At 42.4% G+C, this 22,576-nt stretch overlaps 1 protein-coding gene across 1 annotated transcript in view; it reads right to left on the bottom strand.

Moving 5' to 3' along the window:
* akap13 (A-kinase anchoring protein 13) overlaps positions 1-22,576 on the bottom strand; it is a 103,902-nt gene that overhangs the window by 46,209 nt on the left and 35,117 nt on the right. Inside the window, 3 exon segments of the mRNA XM_032523208.1 lie at positions 6,504-6,561; positions 18,904-18,992; positions 20,359-22,480. Coding sequence (XP_032379099.1) covers positions 6,504-6,561; positions 18,904-18,992; positions 20,359-22,480 — 2,269 coding nt within the window.

The following is a 22,576-nucleotide window of genomic DNA, read 5'->3' as shown; positions in this document are numbered from 1 at the left end:
GTGAAAATGTCTACAATAATTAACTAGAGGCCATCTTGCAATGGGATCACACCAGCCATGATGCATTATTGGGCCACAGTGTTGGGCGGGGGGGGGCCATTTCCCTCCTCTCTACCCTTCTACCTCCGGGGCCCTTGCTTGGACCAAAGCCATTTTCAAACTGGGCCTTCATTTGGATCTCAACTACACACAGGTAAAGTTCCCTGGCTGCATCCTGCGTGGTTGTGATGCTATCGTGGTGACAACATCTGGCCACAGACAGACAGACAGACATATAAACACCTGGCAAAGTACTCATAACTGCTTCTGTGTTAGAATCCGCTACAGTAAGTTTCTCCAGGACCCCGTTTTGCCATAATGACACACATACATTCAGACACAGACACAAGGTGAGAAAAACACCAGCGGCCCTGTGTCTTGGCTGGTGTGTTTGCACCAATGGCAATGACCTGTGATACAAGCGGGCACTCCAGGAAGATTTAGCTGCAGGCAGCTGCACAGAGAACAGGGCCATCCGGGGATCAGGAGATGGGACAAAGGACTCAATTGGGAGTGGTCAGTGACAGAGCCCTTCATTTTGGCAAGAATCGGTTACACTGTAATAAAAAACAAGCAATCGGGGGGCACAGTAATAGACTTCCTGAAACGGATTAGTTGCTTACTGCAACTGCATGAAAGCATAGATGTGTTGAAGAGGTGGGGCATCCAGTCGGGTCCTCATCAGCCCTACAACCAAGGGACTGCTAAGCCCAAGTCAGCAAGGATCAAGGATCCCAATATTAACCAGTACAAAAACACAGCACTCACACACACACTCCTATCTAACTAACCTAATCAATACTTTCTCATTACAGGTCTTGAAAGCGCTTAGAAACTAAATAATATTCAATTCTGAATCTTGTAATCAGAGGTGTCAGCGGTTTAAATCTGATTTAGGAAATGAGTGTCTCCATATTAGTGTGTTTGTATCCCGCAGCAGAGAGAGCAAAGGGTTTTCCTCTCTATTGTAGAAGTATTTCTGCAGTAGAAAGGTCACACACAGAGATACACAGGGCATTAAGAGGGGATGTCATATGGACAGTCACCTCATGACATCATCAAAAGTAGCTTTTCTTTACAACACAGTGGAAAAGACAGCACTCCAAAGATGAAAACTACACTGACCTTTGACCCCAAGTGCTGCTGCCGAGCTTAAGCTTGACCAAGATGGTTTTGAAAGTTAAAGCAATACATTTTACCCTTTGGTCTTCATATTTTCTAACATCACATGCCCACTATGAATGGAGGATCCCAAAATGTAACTGTGTGTGTGTTAACGGAGTGTAAGTGTTGGTGACAGAAGTGGATGCTGGGAGTTTTTGTTGGACTCCACCCCCTCACACCTGTCCACCAAAACTAGCAGGGGAATGTGAGTTTTGACAGCTGTCTTCCTCTCTCTGTTCCACACACACACACACACACACACACACAGAACAGGTGTAAAGCGGTCTGATGAATCAGTGGGTGGTTGAGATTGTTGGGTGAATGTGAATCCGCTCAACCAGCTGTAGACATTACTTTGACTTCCAGTATATGCAACATCTACTAAGAGACTAATGGGGTCAGTACAGAAAAAAACTTTCTTTTTTAGAAAACTCTCTAGAATACCAGCAGTGCAAGCAAACAACAGTAAAAATATCATATCATCATTTCACATCACCCACATGGACTAGTTATATACTACTATGTATAAATATATCACTATACTGTCATGCAAAAACTCATACGCACTTCTCACAGCTCGTTGCCATGCTAATGGTGTAACTACTCATCAATCAATCAAAAAATGCTTGCAATCCAAACAGTTACTGCTGTTCCAATGCAGTTAAAAATGTACAGTAGGACATTAAAAAGGAAGCCAGGCTGAACTCAGGAGGAGAAATGTATGTTGTGAGATGAATGCTGTAGAAGAAAAATTGCAAGAGAGATATGATCCAAACTAATTATTCAGTCTGAAGTAATGAATGTGGGAAGAAATAACCAACAAGATAAAGTATCCATCGCTGTCTCATATTCAGTTCGTCGAGATAAGTTGCCACTGAGGCTACCTGAGTGTTTCCCTAAGTGCAGATTTTATCAGCACTTACAGATAGAACCTTATTTTTCCGTATACCCTCATATTTTCTTGTCCTGTATTTTCTAAGGACATGACATGTTAAATTAGAGCAACTGGGCTTACTTTTTGCAGATAGAGAATATTTGCGTGACGGCAGCTAGTCACTTATTCTACAATGCTGAAAAGCCACTGTGGAGCAGAGGTGGGTAGAGTAGCCACAAATTGTACTCAAGTAAAAGTACTGTTACTTTAGAATAATAAGACTCAAGTAAAAGTAAAAGTAGTCATCCAAATAATTACAAAAAAGTACTTGATGAAAAAACTACTCAAGTAGTGAGTAACTGTTGAGTAACGTCTGATTTATTTATAACACAAGCATCAATCAGACCGACAAAAATACAAAATAATCATATTTAGGCAAATTATAGTTCATCCAATCAATAAAATAAATTAAAATTAATTTATTAATTACAAAATAGCTTAAGTGAGAGACTTGTCACATCAAATTTGGATGGATACTGCATGTGTAAAACATACTTAAAGACAAACATCCACCCATCCACAGCAGAAACTAAAGTTACCGCTAGGTCTCCTCAGGCTAGATGTTGAGTATTTGGACGCTAACATGTCCGTTTGTTTTGTTCAACACTAAACGCCAAATAATGTAGCTGCTGTTTCACACTTTTCCTAAGGTAACCATGCTTTCACTATGAGGCCGGGGGGGGGGGGTCCTCTTGGTCTGCGTTGCCTTGGCGACGGTTGATTCTGACATCTTTGACTTGCTACGATCGTAAAGCTAACCTGTCGCACTGCTGAGATCGAGTATGGTCACGTGACTGCACAACAACGTTTGATTGGTGAAACACAGTCACGTGGCAGAGCCTTCAGCGGAAGACTCTCTCTCTCTCTTTCAAAATAAAACATTAAAATGAGACGTACGCGGGGGTAAAAACAATGACGCGTAGTAACGAGTAACGAGCTCATTGTAGCCCAATGTAGCGGAGTAAGAGTACAGTTTATTATTCACTAATCTACTCAAGTACAAGTAAAAGTATAGTGATTTAAAACTACTCCTAGAAGTACAATTTTTTCAAAAACGTACTCAAGTAAATGTAACCGAGTAAGTGTAACTGTTACTACCCACCTCTGATGTGGAGTACTTTGAGGTCTGAGCAATACAAAGTGAGCCACACCAAAAACCTTTTTGAAGCCCTTAATGTAGAGCAGCGTGGTGTGTTCATTCACAAAATGAATGTAGTAATAAAATGGTCAAACTGTTTTAATGCATAATGGAAAATCCTCACAATTTTGTCAAGAGGCTGCTGGCATGTCACATAGCTTGCCATGTTCACTGAAATAAAAATCTGTCCTCTGCTGTCTTCCTTGCCCACGTTTCAGAGAGAAGTACACTACTTAACCAAACTGTAATTTAAACCCTTACTGCGATTCATTTTAAACCACCATTTACTCCTATATCTTTGTTTTCTCTTACACAGTATTATTTTTGTCTGGAATCGAAGGCACACCCAGCGTGTCTCCTCCTATATAAATGAGGGTTACTGAATGAAGTTGAGCTAAAGAGGACAAAGCTTCACTCGTGATAAATATAATACCATGCAACATTACAAACAACACTTTAAATCAGCAGCAAGACTCTCAACAGAGGCTAGCAAACCGCAGGCAGCCAGGCACACTACCAAGCTGTGGCCTTCCAAAAACACATTAACCAGCTATATTATGGGATGCAGATCCAGACCCATCACACACCACAGGCAATACACAGCATGCGCTGAGACTGAGGCTTTGCATAAACTTGTCAATCAAGTGCTCTTGGATGCCTTCTATGTTGTCTTTGCTGCTGTGTCTGAGTTTGTATAGCCGTACTTACACAATGTTACTTTATATCACTTAATATTCAATACAGACACATTTACATTTGAAATTAACATATGGAGAAAACATGCAAGAAGAAATTGGTTAAACACTGGCTGATACTTGTAACCCTCAAGCAGAGCAGATTATCAGGGAGTTCTCCACCCTGAGCTTGGGTCAACCCATTTCTACTGACCTTTGACATTGACAAAAGAAGGTCAACACCCCAACTTCCTTCCTCACGTCTAGTTTAATAATCTCAAGCGTCATGTAGAGTGTAGAGTATGGTAAGTGATGTTAATCCAATGTACGTTTTACATTGCAGTGTTTGTGCTTCAGCTAGACTAAATGCTAATGTCAGCACCTAGGGCAACCATGAAAACCCTTCTAAAATTCCAAAGCAATCTATCCAATAGTTGTTGAGATATTTCCAGTGGAGGGCTGATCAACCACACGGCTGATCATTGCCAACCCTAGGGCCATGTTGCCTGCATGGCTTTAAATAGGGTGCTCAATTGTGAACAGTAAATTAGTACACATGTACATGTGTACATGCAACGGACATCACATGTCCCTGTCTCATGTGGGAACTGTTTATTTTGTGTTGTTCTATTGTGCTCATGTGTGTGAATCGAGGATTGGAGATCTACGAGCCAGGCAGTCAGTTTGCTGCCATGGCTCTTGTTATTATCTGATGTTGCTAACCTACGTTGGATGAGTTTAGTGAGGGAGAGAGATATATATACTCTCACCAAAAAGGAAGTGATGCCGACTTCTCCCAGCTGCTACAGAGGAAATCCCACCCTCACCCACCCTCCTATTCTTTGTCATTCTCTTTCCATCTTTGGAAAGAGTTCCGTTCTTTCCCTTTTTATTTTTTCATCTCATCAATTAAAACCATATTCTCTTTTTCTCTGTCTGAAAGACTGATGTTTCATCTGTTTTCTCATACTTTTGTTTTCTCATACTATCCTGTTTTCCTATCTTACTGTGACTGTTGCCCATACATATGTATATGTCAATATTTAACATGTTCTTTTACAGTCATGACTCATATACTGAATGAAATATATCCACAGCTACAACACCAACAATCATCCTTTTACTGCAATGATGAGTGAGCTAATGTTGTTTTTAGCCACAAAGCCTGGCAACGCAGCTCTAGGAAGGGTCACTTGACCAGTCAGTCGGTAGACCACTTTGGTCCAGACCAAAAAATCTCAACACCGATTTAAGGGATTGCCATTAAATTTAGTAGAGAGATTCATGACCCCCAGAGGATAACACCTAATGACTCTGGTGATCCCCTGACAGCTTATCTTGTACCACCATGAGGTCAAACTTCAAATTTGTCTAATCCTTTGGTTTATGGCTGATAACTTACAAAACATAAAACATTTCCATACAAGCTCAGCTGTGAGAGGTGCTAAAATGTTGTGCTAGCATGCTAAACTAACATGAACATTGTAAGTATAACCTATTGAACATCAGCATGTTAAAATTTCCATTGCAAACATGTTAGCATGCTTATGTTAGCATTTAGCACCAGCTAAAAAAGAGCTGCTAGCTTGGTTGTAGAGTCTTAGTCTTGTTACACAGAAATACATTTATAAAAAAACAGAAACAACTAGAAAAACAACTAATATTGAACTAAAGACTTACCTTAACTGGGGGAAAGACCAGATGCATGACAACACATACACACTAGCCAAGGTAATGTCTAGACAATGGCTAGCTACCACTAGCTGTTGTTGCTCTAACATCACATGTCTGTCCACCAGGTTTCTACAGTCCGTCCTGCTGTTTCTCCACTGTCACTCACAATAATTAGCTATGTTACAGAGTAATTTCCTAAAACACTGTAGGGTCAACTAGAAGGTTACCAAGTGTCACCAACCGGCAGAGTTGGCAACACATGTAACACATCATCTTCATGCTAGAGCCATGTATCCACGTCCTTACGTTCATGGGATAAAAACAAGGTCCCGCTCATTTAGTCACACACAATCTTTAAGTCATTCACTCTGTTTAGTACATTTCAGTCAGCAGCCTTCTGTCTTAGTGTTAGGCCTTGCTGATACAGTGTATTATATAAGATTTTACAGTGGATGTTCTGCTAATGTATTTTAAAAGAGGTACTCTGAATTACCTTTTTCAACAACAACAAAACCATCTCCAAGGTTTCGATCACCATTACAGCACTCAGGTAGTCCAGCCAAATGCTGAAGCTCAAACGCTGAAGTAGTCTACGGTTGCTTTGTGTCAGTGACACCTCAACCACACTGTTTTAAACATCACAAGGCCAAACATCAATTGGCTAGAACTTAAATGGGCTTTAAAAAAGCGGAAGTATTAATGCATAGATGAGCCACGTCTGCATTCACTACAACCTTGCAGTGTGGCTTTAAGCACTATACAGTACAAAAATCCTCTTAAATAAATAAAACAAATCAGAACAAAAACATGCACACAAAAAAATTCATAGCCAATTCTGACAAAAGAGGTTAGATAATTAGCGGCTAAGAGTAAATCTTACCTGAGTGTTGAGTGTTGCTGATGGACTGATGGAACGACGCCTCTCTGTCTCGATGGATCTACAGAGAAACAGGAAGACACTGAATCAGCCTCAGCAACATGTGACCGTCACCCACAAAGAAATAATGATGCAGACCAGCGTGGCAGATAGGAAGTGTTGCTCAGTGCACAGGATGGGTGGCAACGATAAGACACTCTCTAGAACAGCGGACTATTCATCAGATTTAGTGGCGCTCCGGCTCCACCTCCTAGAGGAACTGTTTGGAAAGGTCTAACTTTGGTCTGTTTTCAGCTTTCAGAAGTCGCAGTTAGACTGTAACCAACTCAAACGCACACACACTTACTGCTCGTCAGAGATCTGTGGTTGGCTGTAAACACACAACCCTGGGACTCTGCTTCCTCTGTGGTCTGAGTGTCTATACAACAGCTGTGTGTGTGTGGTGTGTGTGTGTGTGTGTGTGTGTGTGTGTGTGTGTGTGTGTGTGTGTGTGTGTGTGCAAGAAAGCCACAGGCTCCCCCCCTTTCACAGGCAACAAAAAAGTTTCAACAGCTTGGCCAAAGCTCTACAGATTTGAGTGGCAGCTGGAATGTAAACCAACAGACACTCAGAGAAGCATATTGTTTTATAATGAACTCCATCAACGGCATGTAGATACAGATGAGGAGCTCTGATTTAGAATGTGTCTCTTATAGGGAATTTCCCCGCTGTGGGATGAATAAAGTATCATCTAATCTAATACAAACAAAGTTAGCTAAAAATAGATAAATGATATATTAACACAGCTAGATTGCTAAGACTAAGCTCTTTAGCAGAGACCTGAAAACATGGCATTTTTTAAGAAGTCAAGTGATTTGTGAACTGAGATGGTAATATTTGTATGGTCTGTCCTTCAATGGTTTGCTCCTTTTCTTTCTTGCTATAGTAGCTTGTGTGCCCCCCCTTACATATTCCCATTTAACTTCCAAGTCTAGTAAACCCAGGTTAAGCCTGGCTGAGACCAACAGGCTTTAGCGAGTCCCTTTAAACTAGGCTGTGTAAGACCTCCAGACGCAGTATGAACCCGTTCCTTGTCGTTAATCTGAAAGAGGAACAAAACAAAGATGCTGTTGCACCATGGCCCACCAAGCCAACTCTTGGGCTGCACTTACACCACACATGCTGTACACTCTCCTTCCAGCCACTGTATGGATCCCGCTTTGATCGGATCAGTGAGAAGGAACAGTCCCTTGGGTTGTTTATATAGTTAACCTTGTTTCTGTGATGCTGACAAGTACTATACTGGGGTGTGAAGTGAAGAATGTGATTTTATCAATTCATGTTCAGTGTTTAGTCTGGCATAGACTGGAGCCTGGCTCTGCCAAAGGTTGTCCATATATATATATATATATATTTTTTTTAATTTTATTAACCAATTAATTGCAAAGTCTACAATATATAAAACAACGTGAAAAAGCCTAGAACACTTTCCTCGGCGCCCAGGGTGTTCTAATTGTTATTTTGTACAGACCAGCAGTCCAAAAAATAGGAATATTTAACATACAATGCTATTAAACAAAAAAACAGCTAATCCTCATGGTTAAGAGGCTCAAACCAGCATGTTTGGAATTTGAGCAATAGCCTTTCAATGTATTTACATTTTGTAATTACTCTCTATAGCAGTTTTCATTGTAGTGTAAAGACACTGTCAAAAAATCAGACTGCTACAAATAAAAAGAGGAAACAAGTCAATACTAATCTGATTACATACAATGCAGTTATTGATCAAACTAGGGAACAGAGACAGAACAATAAAATACAAGTCAGGAGGTTAAACATAAACCAAGAATGAAGACAGCATAGGATGAGTGGGTCCTAACCCAGCAGCGAGGTCTTCCCTCCTGGAATACTTCGTTCTAAACAACCAACCCTCGACTGTCCCAGGACACACTAGTGACCAGTCTGCTGAGACCAAGAGAAAGACTGAGCTCCGTTGTCTAGGTCTGAGAGTGGCGTGTGTGTGTGCTAAGTGTGTCTGTGTGTGTGTGTGTGTGTGTGTGTGTCATAGTACCCATTGTGACCATACACGTTGTGACAAACACAGTGACACTTCCAACTCTCCTCCATCAGCCAACAGTGTTGCATGCATGCACATTTATTGACTTATTACAAACACTTGTGCTCCTTTTTTCACTCATCAAGTCTCACATGCACACAACAAAATCCCCCCCACACACACACAGATGCATGCAGACGGCACACACAGGCTTTTGTTTTCCTCACAGCTGTGTCTAGATATCAAACAGTGCCCGCTGAGAGAGAACAAACAAGCTGATGAGGAAAGATTAGCTGGTCACAGAGGGCACCAGTACACACATCCACACACACATGCACACACAGACACACGTATGCAAAGCAACTGCTCAGAAGTCAAATGATTGCAACATATTACATAAGGTTAAATGCCTTGACCTTACAGCAAAGCAGTGACAGCAGAACTTCAGATAGAAACAAAGATCCTGAACAAAATACAGATTAAAGCCAAAGTAAAGGCAGAGCAGCTTTAAGTGTTTTCATAGACTGTTTACACGCTGTGAGCTCCCAGAACTGAACACAGATTATAGAATTAACTGAACTCTTAAGCATTATGGGGACAGGAAGTGGGCACTTCTCCTAGAGAGGGGCATTTGTGGAAGTACCTGCTGTTCAAGTTATACATTGATCATGTTTAACTCTATTTGGGCAGTGTAAGATAATATAAGATACAACTTTATTCTGTCCACACAGAAATTGTCCTTGCATCAACTGCTCCAACAATCCACAGAAGAAAAACATGCGTGTGCGTGTGCGTGTGTATGTGCGTGTGCGTGTGCGTGTGTGTGTGTGTGTGTGTGCGTGTGTGTGCGCGCGTGCGTGCATGCGTGTGTGTATGTGGGTGTGCATATGTGCGTGTGAGTGTGTGTATAATCGCAGTTTGTATTAAGTGTGGGGGGCAGTGTGTGGATGCTCTTTTTTTATGAAAGGCTTAAAGTTTTTTGTCATGCTTTGACAGTTTTGACTGCTGACTGCAGTCATCTAAAGAAGTGTCACGTGATGTTGCTGTGACGTCTACCCTGGGTGTGATATATTTTGTTTGTGTGACAAAAAACATTAAGCCTGTCGTATAAGAAAAAAATGTCCTCACCTCTTTCAAAAAAAGAAAGAAGCCCAATGGACAAAGGGAAAAGGTCTGTAGTACGATGAGTGGAGGTGAGGAGGTAAGAATATGTTCCAGTACAAATCAAGAGGCACAAGGTGACAGCAGCTTGGGCTGCCAGCCATTTACCAGTCAGCCAACCATACACTCACCAAACAAGTGTTCCTGCCGGTTAGAAGGCCTGCAAACCATTCAGTCAGCCATCGAGTGAAGAACCAACCCCCCCCCTCTGAAAGCTGGCAGTCCAGACTCTGACCGGCCCAGTGCATATTTGTAGCGCTGGGGGAATCTAAACTTTACCCAGTAAAAACACATCTGGTTTAGAAATAAAAAGCGGACTGGTCTTTGTATGCCGGGGCAGGCTGCCTTGTTTCTAAACAGGCAGGCAGGCAGGCAGGCAGACAGACAGGCAGGCAGGCAGGCAGGCAGGCAGGCAGGCAGGCAGACAGACAGGCAGGCAGGCAGGCAGGCAGGCAGGCAGGCAGGCAGGCAGGCAGCCAGAGACGTTCAGCAGCATTAAAAGATGCCGTGGCTGAATGACTGTTTCCAGCCCTCAGGGCGGCTGACAGCAGACCTGAGGGCAAGCCTATTCAGTTGCACCTTGAAAGTGCACTAAAATCCACTTACATTACATGATAAAGGCAAATAGATATCAGTTGTCAGACAATGACTTACTGCTACACAGGATTTACTTTGGGTTGCGTTTGTTTTAAAGACAACTTATGAAGTGCCACTTATTGAAAAGGTTTCCTCTAACCTCCCTTCACAGAAAGGTCAGAGGTCACAGTCGGTGACATAACACAAGTGGACCCTGACAGAGAACATTTTAGCATAGTAGATGATTAAATCTGGGCCTTCTGGTTGAAGGACTGTCTTTTTAATCACAATAACACTTGGAATATTTGATTCAGAATGACTTCCTTTAAAATCAACAGTAGAATAATCTTCAGCTAGTACATCACCAATAGTACAGGTTTTGTGACTTCAGGCCAGGAGAGATGCAGGGATGTGAAACGCTGGATGGAATGAAGTCATTTGGCCAAATGCCTGTTTTCCATCTGAGTCCAAAGGAAACCGTTAGCCCAGCGCTGCCTTTTCCCACACCATCATATCTCTCTCACTTTCTATCGCACACGCACACGCACACGCACACACACGCACACACACACACACACACACACACACACACACACACACACACACACACACACACACACACACACACACCACACACACACACGAACACCACACACACACACACCACTCCTATGGGTAAAAAGAAGAGCTGACATCAGGTCCAAGTTTAGAATGTGACAACAGACTAAAGACATGTGTTACATACACCAGAGCAATACACTTCATAGACATGTTCCTCGCAGTACCTCCCAGTCAGCTCTGCTCTGCTTCTGCATGTCCTGACCTGTAGACAGCATGATGGCTGTAAGGTAGGACATGTCAAATGTCTACAGGGGTGTCAGTCATAGTTTAGTTAATGCATGGAATTAATATTCTAGCTATCAGTAAGTGGTTATTAAAATCACAACTGTCTTGGACGGTGCTAAGCTCTGCACGGATCCGCTGTAAATTAGTTGTGTGAGAGAAAACTCAGATTGGACAGGTAGTCTAGCTAGCTGTCTGGGTTTACCCTGCAGAGATCTGAGGACCAGGTAACCATAGTCCTCAGATGTACAGATAGTCTAGCTAGCTGTCTGATTTACCCTGCAGAGACCTGAGGACCAGGTAAACATAGTCCTCAGATTGGACAGATAGTCTAGCTAGCTGTCTGGATTACCCTGCAGGATCTGAGGACCAGGTAACCATAGTCCTCAGATTGGACAGATAGTCTAGCTAGCTGTCTGGATTTACCCTGCAGAGATCTGAGGACCAGGTAACCATAGTCCTCAGATTGGACAGATAGTCTAGCTAGCTGTCTGGATTTACCCTGCAGAGACCTGAGGACCAGGTAACCATAGTCCTCAGATTGGACAGATAGTCTAGCTAGCTGTCTGGGTTTACCCTGCAGAGACCTGAGGACCAGGTAACCATAGTCCTCAGATTGGACAGATAGTCTAGCTAGCTGTCTGGATTTACCCTGCAGAGATCTGAGGACCAGGTAACCATAGTCCTCAGATTGGACAGATAGTCTAGCTAGCTGTCTGGATTTACCCTGCAGAGATCTGAGGACCAGGTAACCATAGTCCTCAGATTGGACAGATAGTCTAGCTAGCTGTCTGGATTTACCCTGCAGAGATCTGAGGACCAGGTAACCATAGTCCTCAGATTGGACAGATAGTCTAGCTAGCTGTCTGGATTTACCCTGCAGAGATTTGAGGACCAGGTAACCATAGTCCTCAGATTGGACAGATAGTCTAGCTAGCTGTCTGGATTTACCCTGCAGAGACCTGAGGACCAGGTAACCATAGTCCTCAGATTGGACAGATAGTCTAGCTAGCTGTCTGGGTTTACCCTGCAGAGACCTGAGGACCAGGTAACCATAGTCCTCAGATTGGACAGATAGTCTAGCTAGCTGTCTGGATTTACCCTGCAGAGATCTGAGGACCAGGTAACCATAGTCCTCAGATTGGACAGATAGTCTAGCTAGCTGTCTGGATTTACCCTGCAGAGATCTGAGGACCAGGTAACCATAGTCCTCAGATTGGACAGATAGTCTAGCTAGCTGTCTGGGTTTACCCTGCAGAGACCTGAGGACCAGGTAACCATAGTCCTCAGATTGGACAGATAGTCTAGCTAGCTGTCTGGATTTACCCTGCAGAGATCTGAGGACCAGGTAACCATAGTCCTCAGATTGGACAGATAGTCTAGCTAGCTGTCTGGATTTACCCTGCAGAGATCTGAGGACCAGGTAACCATAGTCCTCAGATTGGACAGATAGTCTTTTGACATTGCACAGAGTTGTTTCTCCTCTACTCCTCTGGATGGAAACAAACTGGTGTTGGTTTTGTGGTTCTATTCTACGAGATCTCACGAGACCTGGTGGGTGTTGACGGACGTCAGTGCACGGAGCCGAAACACAGCCGAACCGAAACGCGGCACTTCCGCATCCTGTGGAATTTGGGGGTTAGAATTCCAACTAAAAAAAGTGGAAGAAAAGAGAAATCGCCGAAAACATATGGTTTCATGGGAATTTGCTGCGGCACCAGAGTAATCCCGGATGCCGAACATCAAGGATATAGACTAGTAGATTACCAATGCAATAATTCAGCCTGAGGGGACATAAATGTGTACCAATATTGTACGGTCATCCTTTACATTGTTATGATATTTCAGTCTGGACCAAAGTGGCAGACTGGCCAAGTAACAAACATGGCCATCCAGTAACACACTATCATGGCTAGAACAGTGCCATCAAGAAAATGGATAATCATTCCATGATTATGTGAATGATAATCATGCTTTATTCTTGTAATTGCATTTGTAACACATCCCTAACTGTATGGGTTGTACATTTATAGATTTTTTTTCAGGGGCATCTGTTAATGTCTGATCCAACTATAATAATAATAATAATAATAATTTATACTGTTTGTTGAGTGGAAAAAATTACAATTTACACAATGTTTTTTTAGAAATCACTACACATACAGTAGGCCTGAAATACAAACACAGACTGATGGGCTGTGGGGGGAACAGTGCCTTGCTCAAGAGCACTTGGCAGCATCCAGGAAGTGAACTGGCATCTCTCCAGCTACCAATCCACACTCTGTACTTTGGTCCGTATGGGGACTTGAACCAGCAACCCTCTAGTTCCCAACCCAACTCTTGACCGACTGAGCAACTGCCACCCCCAACAAAGCTACCTGGACAAGTATTAACCTTTATTGGAGCAGGTTCATCACTGTCTATAAGTGAACATCTTCTGATTATAACCACAACATGTTTACCAAGAACAACCTGACAAACTGCTGTCAGGCACAGTGGGAAAATGCCATTACGGTTTCTATATGTGTAGTGCCATTTTGGCTTTAAAAAACACTTTTTGGTGCTATAAGGAACACCCAGTTCGAATGGTTTGACACAGAACCTTAATGCTAGAGCAACAGGACCTTTGCATGATAGAGAAAGGTCCCAACTTTGCAGTGTGACCAGACATTTTAGGAACATCAATGGACTTTATATTCTGTTTTAGCTTTATGGTTCTTCAGTATACTTGTGCTTCAAGTACCCATTACGCTCAACAACAAAAAATCCCAGAAAGACCTGAAACTGTCTGAGCCTCATTAAGTTTCATACACAGATATTCTGCAGAAGTGGACAGAGTGCAGGCATCTGCCTTGGTGTTCAATGCAGCATACCCATGCCGTACATCCATAAACCACACTCCACCCCAAAATAATCAGCACTCTGTGTCTGGAGGGCCACTATCAACAACCATGCAATCATCTCTCTGGGTGCAACACAGCAACAGCCGTCACAACATCTCTGGCAGATGACTACAGGTTTGTAAAAACATGTTGAAGCACTTTGTGACAGTTTTGATTATGCTTAACTTTAGAAATAACTTTTTTCTGCACAGCTTTTGAGGATAAATGTGATCAGGCCTTTAAACAACAATCTGTCCCAGTAAATCACTCCTTGAAACTCTCCTCAATGGACTTGATTTCATGTAATAAAGTCATTAATTATCTATTTTATGGTTTACTTTTACAATTTCAGCCCTGCTTTTATTTTGTTACCATGCTTTTAATGCTTTTTCCATCATTTTTGATCTGTTGGAAGCACTTAACTGTGTTTTCGGTTCAAATAACTGTAATTTCTGTAGCAATAGCACTTTTATCATAGTAAGCAACTTTTTTGAAAGTGCATATAGGTAGCCTACCTTTATCAAAACAACGTCCACAGCTCGCTCTCCTTTGGCACAGAAACTGTACCTCCGCTTGTGTCGTTCGTACATGTTCCCTTAAATATCCCGAGCACATTTACTAAACAGCACAAAAGCCAGCAGAAGCACTGTAGAGGAAAACTGGGCTGCCTGCGAAGATCACATCTGGCCACAGAAGCAGCCTTCTAGCAGACTCCAGCACTACTCCCTCCCCCCTTCTCATCTTCCTTCCCTCCTTCTCTTCTTCCCTCCCTCCCTTTTCTTTTCCTCAGTCACCTCACAACTTCTCTCCTGCCTTTGGTCTTTCTTTCTCTCTGTAATTTCTCTCTCTCTCTTTCCCAGTAAGGCTGTAGATGTCTCTCTCTCATCCTGTAAATCAGCCGGCCAAAGTAGTATATTGTTACAGTGTGACAGATGACAGTGGGGCATTATTACTTCACCTAATGTGATTCAACCGTTGAGAGATTGTTGAGAAATTCAACACCCCCTGCTGGAGGAAGATGTACTTGGGTGTGATTTCACCTTCTTACATGATAGATATGGCAGCAAAAAAAGGTTTCACTTAAATATTCATCCACAAAGTGCAGATCTAGAATCACCAGTACAGATTGCACTCCATATTTTGTCCCACATGTGATTTATTATGTCTTGGCCTGGGAAATATAGTATATACTATATATAGTAATTTATATATTCAAATTTGAATTCTTTACAAATTATATATGAATCACAATATGGCACAAGTATGCAACATGTAACTGATGATTGCTTTGAATGGTGTCCCATTATTACACACTACATCAGACAAAAGTCGTTGCACATTATAAACAAAAATGGCCATAATTAATTGTATAAATTTAGATTACAATTAGCTTGGAATCATTTAATCAGGCAAAAGACTTTTGTAAAACGATAAGAAGATCCCATTATTGTTATTTCTTACTGCATAAAGCAAGTTATTGATTACTCTGTTGTCTATCTTCAGCACAAAAGCTCAAAGCCAATCCTCCAAACAGGGAGCACTAAGCTGATATAGTCACACATGGACATGGACACGCGCAGGTTACTGTACATACTCTGGGTGTCTGTGTGTAAAGATAACAGTGCAGAGCCTTGCAGCTATTCCGACGTGACACTATCACTTGGATGTAAGAAAGAAAGTAAATGACAGAAGTGTATAATGGAACTATCAACAGATTTCCCTGCCATACTAGGAAGAGAAAGAAAAGCAACTAAGGGCCCTGACACACCAAGCTGATGGCCAGGAACTAGTGGAGGTGAAGGACGACTGTGGCGTCGCCTCACGTGGGCCCACGTTGCCTTTGTTTTGGCCAAAGATTTGCACCGGAATCCACCGCATAGATTCCAGCCGACGGCCAAGTACCACATGCGATCTGCGCCTGTGTGAGAGGAAATAACTCCCCATACCAGCAGGCTGCAGAAATCTATTCGTCACTCAAAAAGGAAAGTGGATAAAAATGTTGCTATGACACCCACAACAAACAGAGTTTGCTGGAATCAGCGGCAGAAGCGAATAGAGCCTACGGTCCCTCTGCTTCTCTACCTGAGGATGACAGCGGACACCGGGAGTGGCTAACCAGACGGCGCCTCTCCTGGGCTGGCATCCGTTCTCTCGGCAAAGAAGTGTCCCCAGTTTTATACTAAATATCACAGTAAAGGATATTAGTTTATTAACATTAGTTTATTTTGTAATTTGTAGGTATGAAGATTTTCTTTTAAAAATCATGTTATTGTTAAAATAAATATACCAACACAAGTAGTTATGTATATCTTGTTGTCCACAGAAAGGTGCTGCCTCTCTACCACTCTCCATGACAGCAGCTGGACAAGAGCTCATAAAATGATCTATGAATATTCCGCCCCTTGTTTGACGGGTCGTGGGCTTTAAGGTTTGCTTTTATCCATCAGATCTCTTGTGTTAGTGTGTCTTTATATACTGTTATTAGAAGAGTTGAGCACACTGTGGTTGAGCACCTCCTGGTTGACATTTAGATCCATGTAAAGGTGTGGTAATCCCTACAGTCTGTGGGTTGTCCCTGACACGACAGTCCCGCTTTGACCTCGGGTCCCACCCTTAGTTGGCCAACAGCACAAGAGGCGTGAATCCCTGGCAGCACTCAACAAATCTACATTTTTCCCTCATCCAAACTCTGACCTTCACAGAGCACCTGGTGTCCCAAAGTTCAGTGAGATGCTGCAATTAAATAAATTAAAATATAGAGGTATCAAAACCATACAGTTCATCTTGTTTGAATTATGTCGATTTTCTGGCCCTTGGCTGTAGAGTTTAAGGACATGATGAGCGTTTTATAATGGAAAAACAACAACGCTGTGAAAGCAAAAACTCCCCGCATAAGTAAAACAAAATCGGTGGACAGATGCGTTGATTATTTTATTAGTGTTCATTGAACAAGGTTTAACAGCAGTAACTTATTTGTGTCTTTGTTCTGTTAGAGTAGGTGTGCTGTGTTTACATGAATAAATACATGAGTAAAATAATCTAATCTAATGTATCTCATGCTCATGTTTTGAAGACATGACTCACATGTTGTCAGGAAAGCCATGCTATGAACATTCAAGTGTTGCTCTGCTGCTTGCTAACTACAAGTACATTTATTCTGACTTATGACATATGCCATAGGCCTACATGCTGAAATAACCAGCACTAAATCCTCTGCTGTCTACCATATATAGCCAACTATCTTATCATCTTGTCAAAACACTGACGCACTTTGCAATTTGAATTACTTCATTAACCTTACATCTCCTTTTATGCAGCTGGTTGTGGCTGCCATCATTTAGATCTGGTCATCTAGTCTCTGTTATTATCTGCTGTTATCTGGAGTTTTAGAGTCTATATACTTTGTATTGCCCACTATTTAACTTCCTTTAATTTCACATTACAAATGATGTATCATATGTCAAATAAATGATGATGGTTGATGGTTAGTCTATAATAATTATTATTCTTATACATTTGTTTCACATTCTTCTAATGCATCTAAACATTGCTATGATTCAAAAAGTGTGTAAACTATAATGCTAAAGATGCATCTCTGGTAAATAAACAACTCATTTCTCACCTCAACTCCTACAGTTTGTTGAACACCAGCATGACTCAACATCAACCTGCTCATCATTGAAAGTGATTTCAACAGGATCGAATGGCACGTCATTAAATTCTCTCTGTGGTTAAAGGGAAAAACTCCTGACGCTATTGAGGTTACATCGCCCTCAGCTGGCGACTCCAGCATACTGCAGCTTGTGTGTCTATCCTCCGCAAGTCAAACATCTGGAATCAAAACATGCCACTGACCTAGACCACAACCCAGGAATAAGCAGAGCAACTCCAGTCTATGGCTGCTGAGGAATCCATCAGTCAGCAACATTTTAGAGTAACGCCTTGTCTATTCAACATGGTATCCATGTGGTAATTGCACTGCATAGCATGCCTCCAACAAGACAATGTGGGGAGAGCCTGTTGGATTTTACAGTGGAGTAAGTGCCATCCTTAAAGATCATCCTTAAAATGCTAAATGTTGTTACTGATTGTTACTTTGCAATTTTTTTTTGCATTAATTATCTATTTATATTCCACGTCCATTTAACATAATAAAGTATGCACTTTTTACTTTCATTCATATTTCTCATTAAACTCTGCAGATGAAAAGTGACTTTGCGCCTTAAATCTACTTCCAAACTAGCCCTGCTAACATGTGGGCACTGAATTGACTCATGTGCGACCATGGAAGTTACCAATTAGTTGTATTCAGACTCATTATAAACTTGTCTTGTATTATGTATTAACATGTATACTTCCTGTACCTGGCTGATAAAACCCATTGTCAATGCATGCACAATCATATTATGATTTATGTTAAAGTCTACTAGGTATTCAATAGATACAATTTTTCAATATTTAATAATTTGCTAGCAATCTTGTTTATCTGTATTTTACCACTATTCATTATTACTGTTAATATTATTTATTAACCCAGAGATATACACATATGAGTTGGTGGTTGCTTCTAGCATCAGAGCTTACCTGTCATAGCGGTAGAAGCCCATGTGGATCCAATGACATTGCAGTGCAGCAATTAGTGACGTTATTACTGAATTTACCCCTGTGTTTGACAAATCACAACATCTGCTGTGAATAAGGTCTTTCCAACTTTAGTTTCCTGTCACATTTTAACCCTGGCCATGTAATAATAACTCAGGAAGTGAGCTTTGTTGCCTGTTTGTTAGTAACATCTTTGTGCCAAAGGCTACTTAGGGTGTTTCACGGAGATTAAAACATCAAACAAGGATTCAGCTCACACTCGTGTTGTTAATCAAACCTACGTCAACCATAAAGGAGAGCTTACCATGGAGAAGTTTGTTTCCTCTGAGGGGCCATTTTCTTCCTCCTCTGCACCAATTAGAGTTTCAGCTTCAGACATGATGACTTCCACAACTGGAGAAATGCAAACAACACAATGCAATCAGTCCAGGGGCTAATCCTCCAAATATAGGAATACATAACAAGTGTTTCAAGTGAAAGAAAGTGGGGCTATCTGTCCTCACTACAGATACACTGAGAAGTTTGACTGATGAAATAGTGTTGTAGCAGCTTGTGTCTATAGTGTTTATGTACTAAAACCTTCCTTAAGGCTACATTTTCCCTAGAGACAATAACCATTAAATGTAAAATGAATCATTCGCTGGTTGTAAAAACAGTGACCAAATGGCGCATTGATGGTACTGTAAAAGTATTTGTGATAGATTAAAAGAAATTCTCTTGGAAGGCTTGTGTCAGTGAACATGACTTAAGGAATGCTAGATGGAGTGGAAAAGTCTCAAATAAATAAGACTCTCCATGGAAAAGGAGAACTACCGGTACTTCTGACTTTCTTGTGTTTTTAAACCTCCACTAGACTCTAGATTGAATTTTCACATATTCATTTCCAAACCACGAAACAACAGAAAGCTTGTCTCTGATTGCCTTTTATGTTACCTGATTCCGGGCCAGGTAAAATAGAAGGCTGTAAATAAATCCCTGCGTTCACAATGACACCCCGGTCTCTGTGTGACGCACAGCACCAACCTTGCCCTTGACCTCTCTTTATTGGACTTGGGTCCAGTACAATTATTCCTGATGAGTGAAAATTGCAGACAGAGGAGTGCAAGAAGTTCACTTTGAGAAGAGAGACTCTGTCGGCCTCACTTCTGGCTCCACACTCACATCAGCTGGCTTGTGCATGTTTGTTTTAGAGAAGCCAGCCTTCTAGCTCCGTGTTTGAGCCTTGGTCACGTGCACTGGTAATGTGACTGTGTTTGCTGACATACAGTTCTGCATGATGTAGCCAGAGTGTGCCTGTGTCCATGACTAACAGAGGACATATGAATATAAAGTGAAATGTTGTCAGGCTATACATGGCTTATTATTTCCTGTTACATGACAGGCCACAATGTATACCAGTGTCCCTGCATGAACTGATGTGGCGGAATTTTTGTTATTTCTTTAAATTAAAATAAATGAAATCCCAAATTCTCATTAGAAAGACAATTACCACCAAAACAGCAGAAAGCCTAAGCAAAGCATGTCATCACAGCAGCAATATATCACAATAGGATGTCAAACAAAAACCTCTATTACTGTGAGCTACATTGCATTTAACTTGGCGGAGCTATTGTCATTAATCAGCAGCAAGGACTGAATATGATTTAGCATATTTGTTTAGGAATAACGCTTTGACAAACATATTGCCCTGTGATGTATGCGAGAGTGTGGAACTAGGATAAACCTGAACTGGGACTGAAATAAATCAGTGTTTGCCTACCTTGATTTGCTCTGCTGTGGCTTTGTGATGCTCCATCCACTGCGTCAAGAGTCATTGGATTTTCAGTCAACTCATTCTCAACATCAGGTCCACTGTAAGCTTCATTGTTTGGACAGGGAGGCTCCACTTCCAAGGCAATGACATCAGCGCTATCTGAAAGTGGAGGGACACCTTTGAATGAAGATGCATTGACCAGATCCTCTGAGTGCCTTGATCCTTCATCAGGTGACCTTTCATCTGCTGTCATATCTGGATTATCTGGGTTGGGTTGCTGTAGCACCAATTGCAGGTCTCCACTCTTTCCAGCTGAGGCCACTGCAGATTCTTCACTGGTCTCTGTTGACTGAAGGTCTCCTTTAACTGTGCAAATCACTTCACTTTCTTCTGTAACAGATGAACTGGGTTCAAATAAAGCCCTACTGGTGACCTCCGACGTCAAATGCTCAATCACTGCATTTAGTTCAGAGTCACTGGCCTCTCCAGTTTCTTCTTCATCTGCCTTCCTCATCAGAACGTCCCCACGGTCTGACAAGGCAGGACCTAAAGACAGATCCTCTTTGGAAAGTTCATGAGCGAGTTTCTCTCTCAACCCCTCAGGATTCAAAGCCTCCGTTGTCTGGAGGCTGGGTGACAGTTGGGATTCAGCCTCAGTGCCAGTCTGACTGCAGTCTGTCACGGTCAGTGCACTGACAGCACCCGGCTCCAAGGGGAACCCCGCGTCAACAGTTAGTGCATGTTTATTGCCCTCACCTAGGTTTGAATCATCTTCCGTCTTGAATCCTGTTGAGGGCAGATCTGCTATCTTGGTTTGAAACAAGTCCTGATCCTCCATACTAGCATCGTCCTGAGCAGGGTGGAATATATCTGTTGTGGAGCTTCCAACTGATCGGAAACTGCTATCATCATCACTGGAGAGGACGAGGGTCATCCCTGAATCATGATCAGCATGTAAAACCTCCATGGAGTTACCAGCAGTCCGACAATCAGCTGCATTGTCATTGTTGTCCAAAGGAAAACTGGTACTTTCAATATTGTATCCAGAAGGTTTGACTTTGTCTTTGCCACCTACCTCTTTAAAACTCACTTTTCCAGTACAATTCCCAGATTGACAACCGGTTTCTGGAGCCAAGCCCCAGTGCTGCTCTGTTGCGTAATCCCCACCAGCTGTTTCCTGGTTTTCTTCCAGGTTGTTTATGTCTGCTGGAGGTTCCCCCTCATGGAGGCTCTCTATCAAGAGACGTGGAATAGCATACTCAGGCTCCTTGATTACATCACCGCAGTCTATCAGCGATGGGTTGGGGAGGTCCCCAGGGTTTGATCCAGGTTCTGTTAACGCTTCACTCTTTGCCTTCTCCTCCTCTAAAGAGAGTCTGTCCCAGAGCTCCAGGCAAAGTTCCCCGCTGGTCCCTCGTTCCTGACAGTGTGTGTCTGATACCTCTGAGCCCTCTAGTGACAGGGACTGGCCCATGATCAAAGCTTTTGTGACTCCACTGGGCGTTATTGGATCTGTTGACTCTGAGTTGGTCTCCTCCTCCCTCCTTCTAGCTGTGCTGTCTTTTGCTTCCTGCTCTGATCTGTCTTTTCCCTCCGTGGCCTCCTGTACTTCCCAGATCACAGCCTCTCTTCTATCAGTTTCCTCTGCCTGTTTATCGCAGCCTGCTGGTGGGAGGAATCCCACAGTGAGGCTCTTCCCTTCTGCCCCACTCTGTGCTCCTTCACTCCTGTCACGCAAACTCAAACTCTGGGTGGAAACAACAGGCTGCTCCGTTCCCTCCTGCTCTGTTTGGCAGTAATCTCTCCCAGTGTTTGAACTGAGACACACCCGGTCTGCTTGGGGGCCGAGTCCATGCTCCTGGGTCCGTAAGTCTAACGTTGGAGAGCTCACAGACAAACTCAACACTCTATTTGCATTCCCAGTCTCACCGTGTCCACAATCTAAACTACTGTGACTTTCCACTGAGCAGTTTTCCACCCAGCTCCCTTCTGTTGTTGTCTCCAGACACTCAGATGCTGTAGTAGGCAGCCGTAGTTGCTCCAGACAGGTTATCTCTGTTTCTACACCATCACAACATTCAGCAGCTGTGTGCAGAGAATCAAACTGCAGCTCCAGTACACAAACTCCCTGTGGAATATAGAAAAGGAGAAGGATAAACGTTAGCTTTTCCCTCAGAGAAACCAACAGAGTTGCCTCCTAGTTCTTATCAATCGCCAGCTCTGT

The sequence above is a fragment of the Etheostoma spectabile genome, chromosome 1 (genome assembly GCF_008692095.1).
Source record: "Etheostoma spectabile isolate EspeVRDwgs_2016 chromosome 1, UIUC_Espe_1.0, whole genome shotgun sequence".
In the NCBI taxonomy this organism is placed as follows: Eukaryota; Metazoa; Chordata; class Actinopteri; order Perciformes; family Percidae; genus Etheostoma; species Etheostoma spectabile.
The sequence above is the reverse complement of the archived record's forward strand: the minus strand, read 5'-3'. Positions and strand labels throughout refer to the sequence as shown.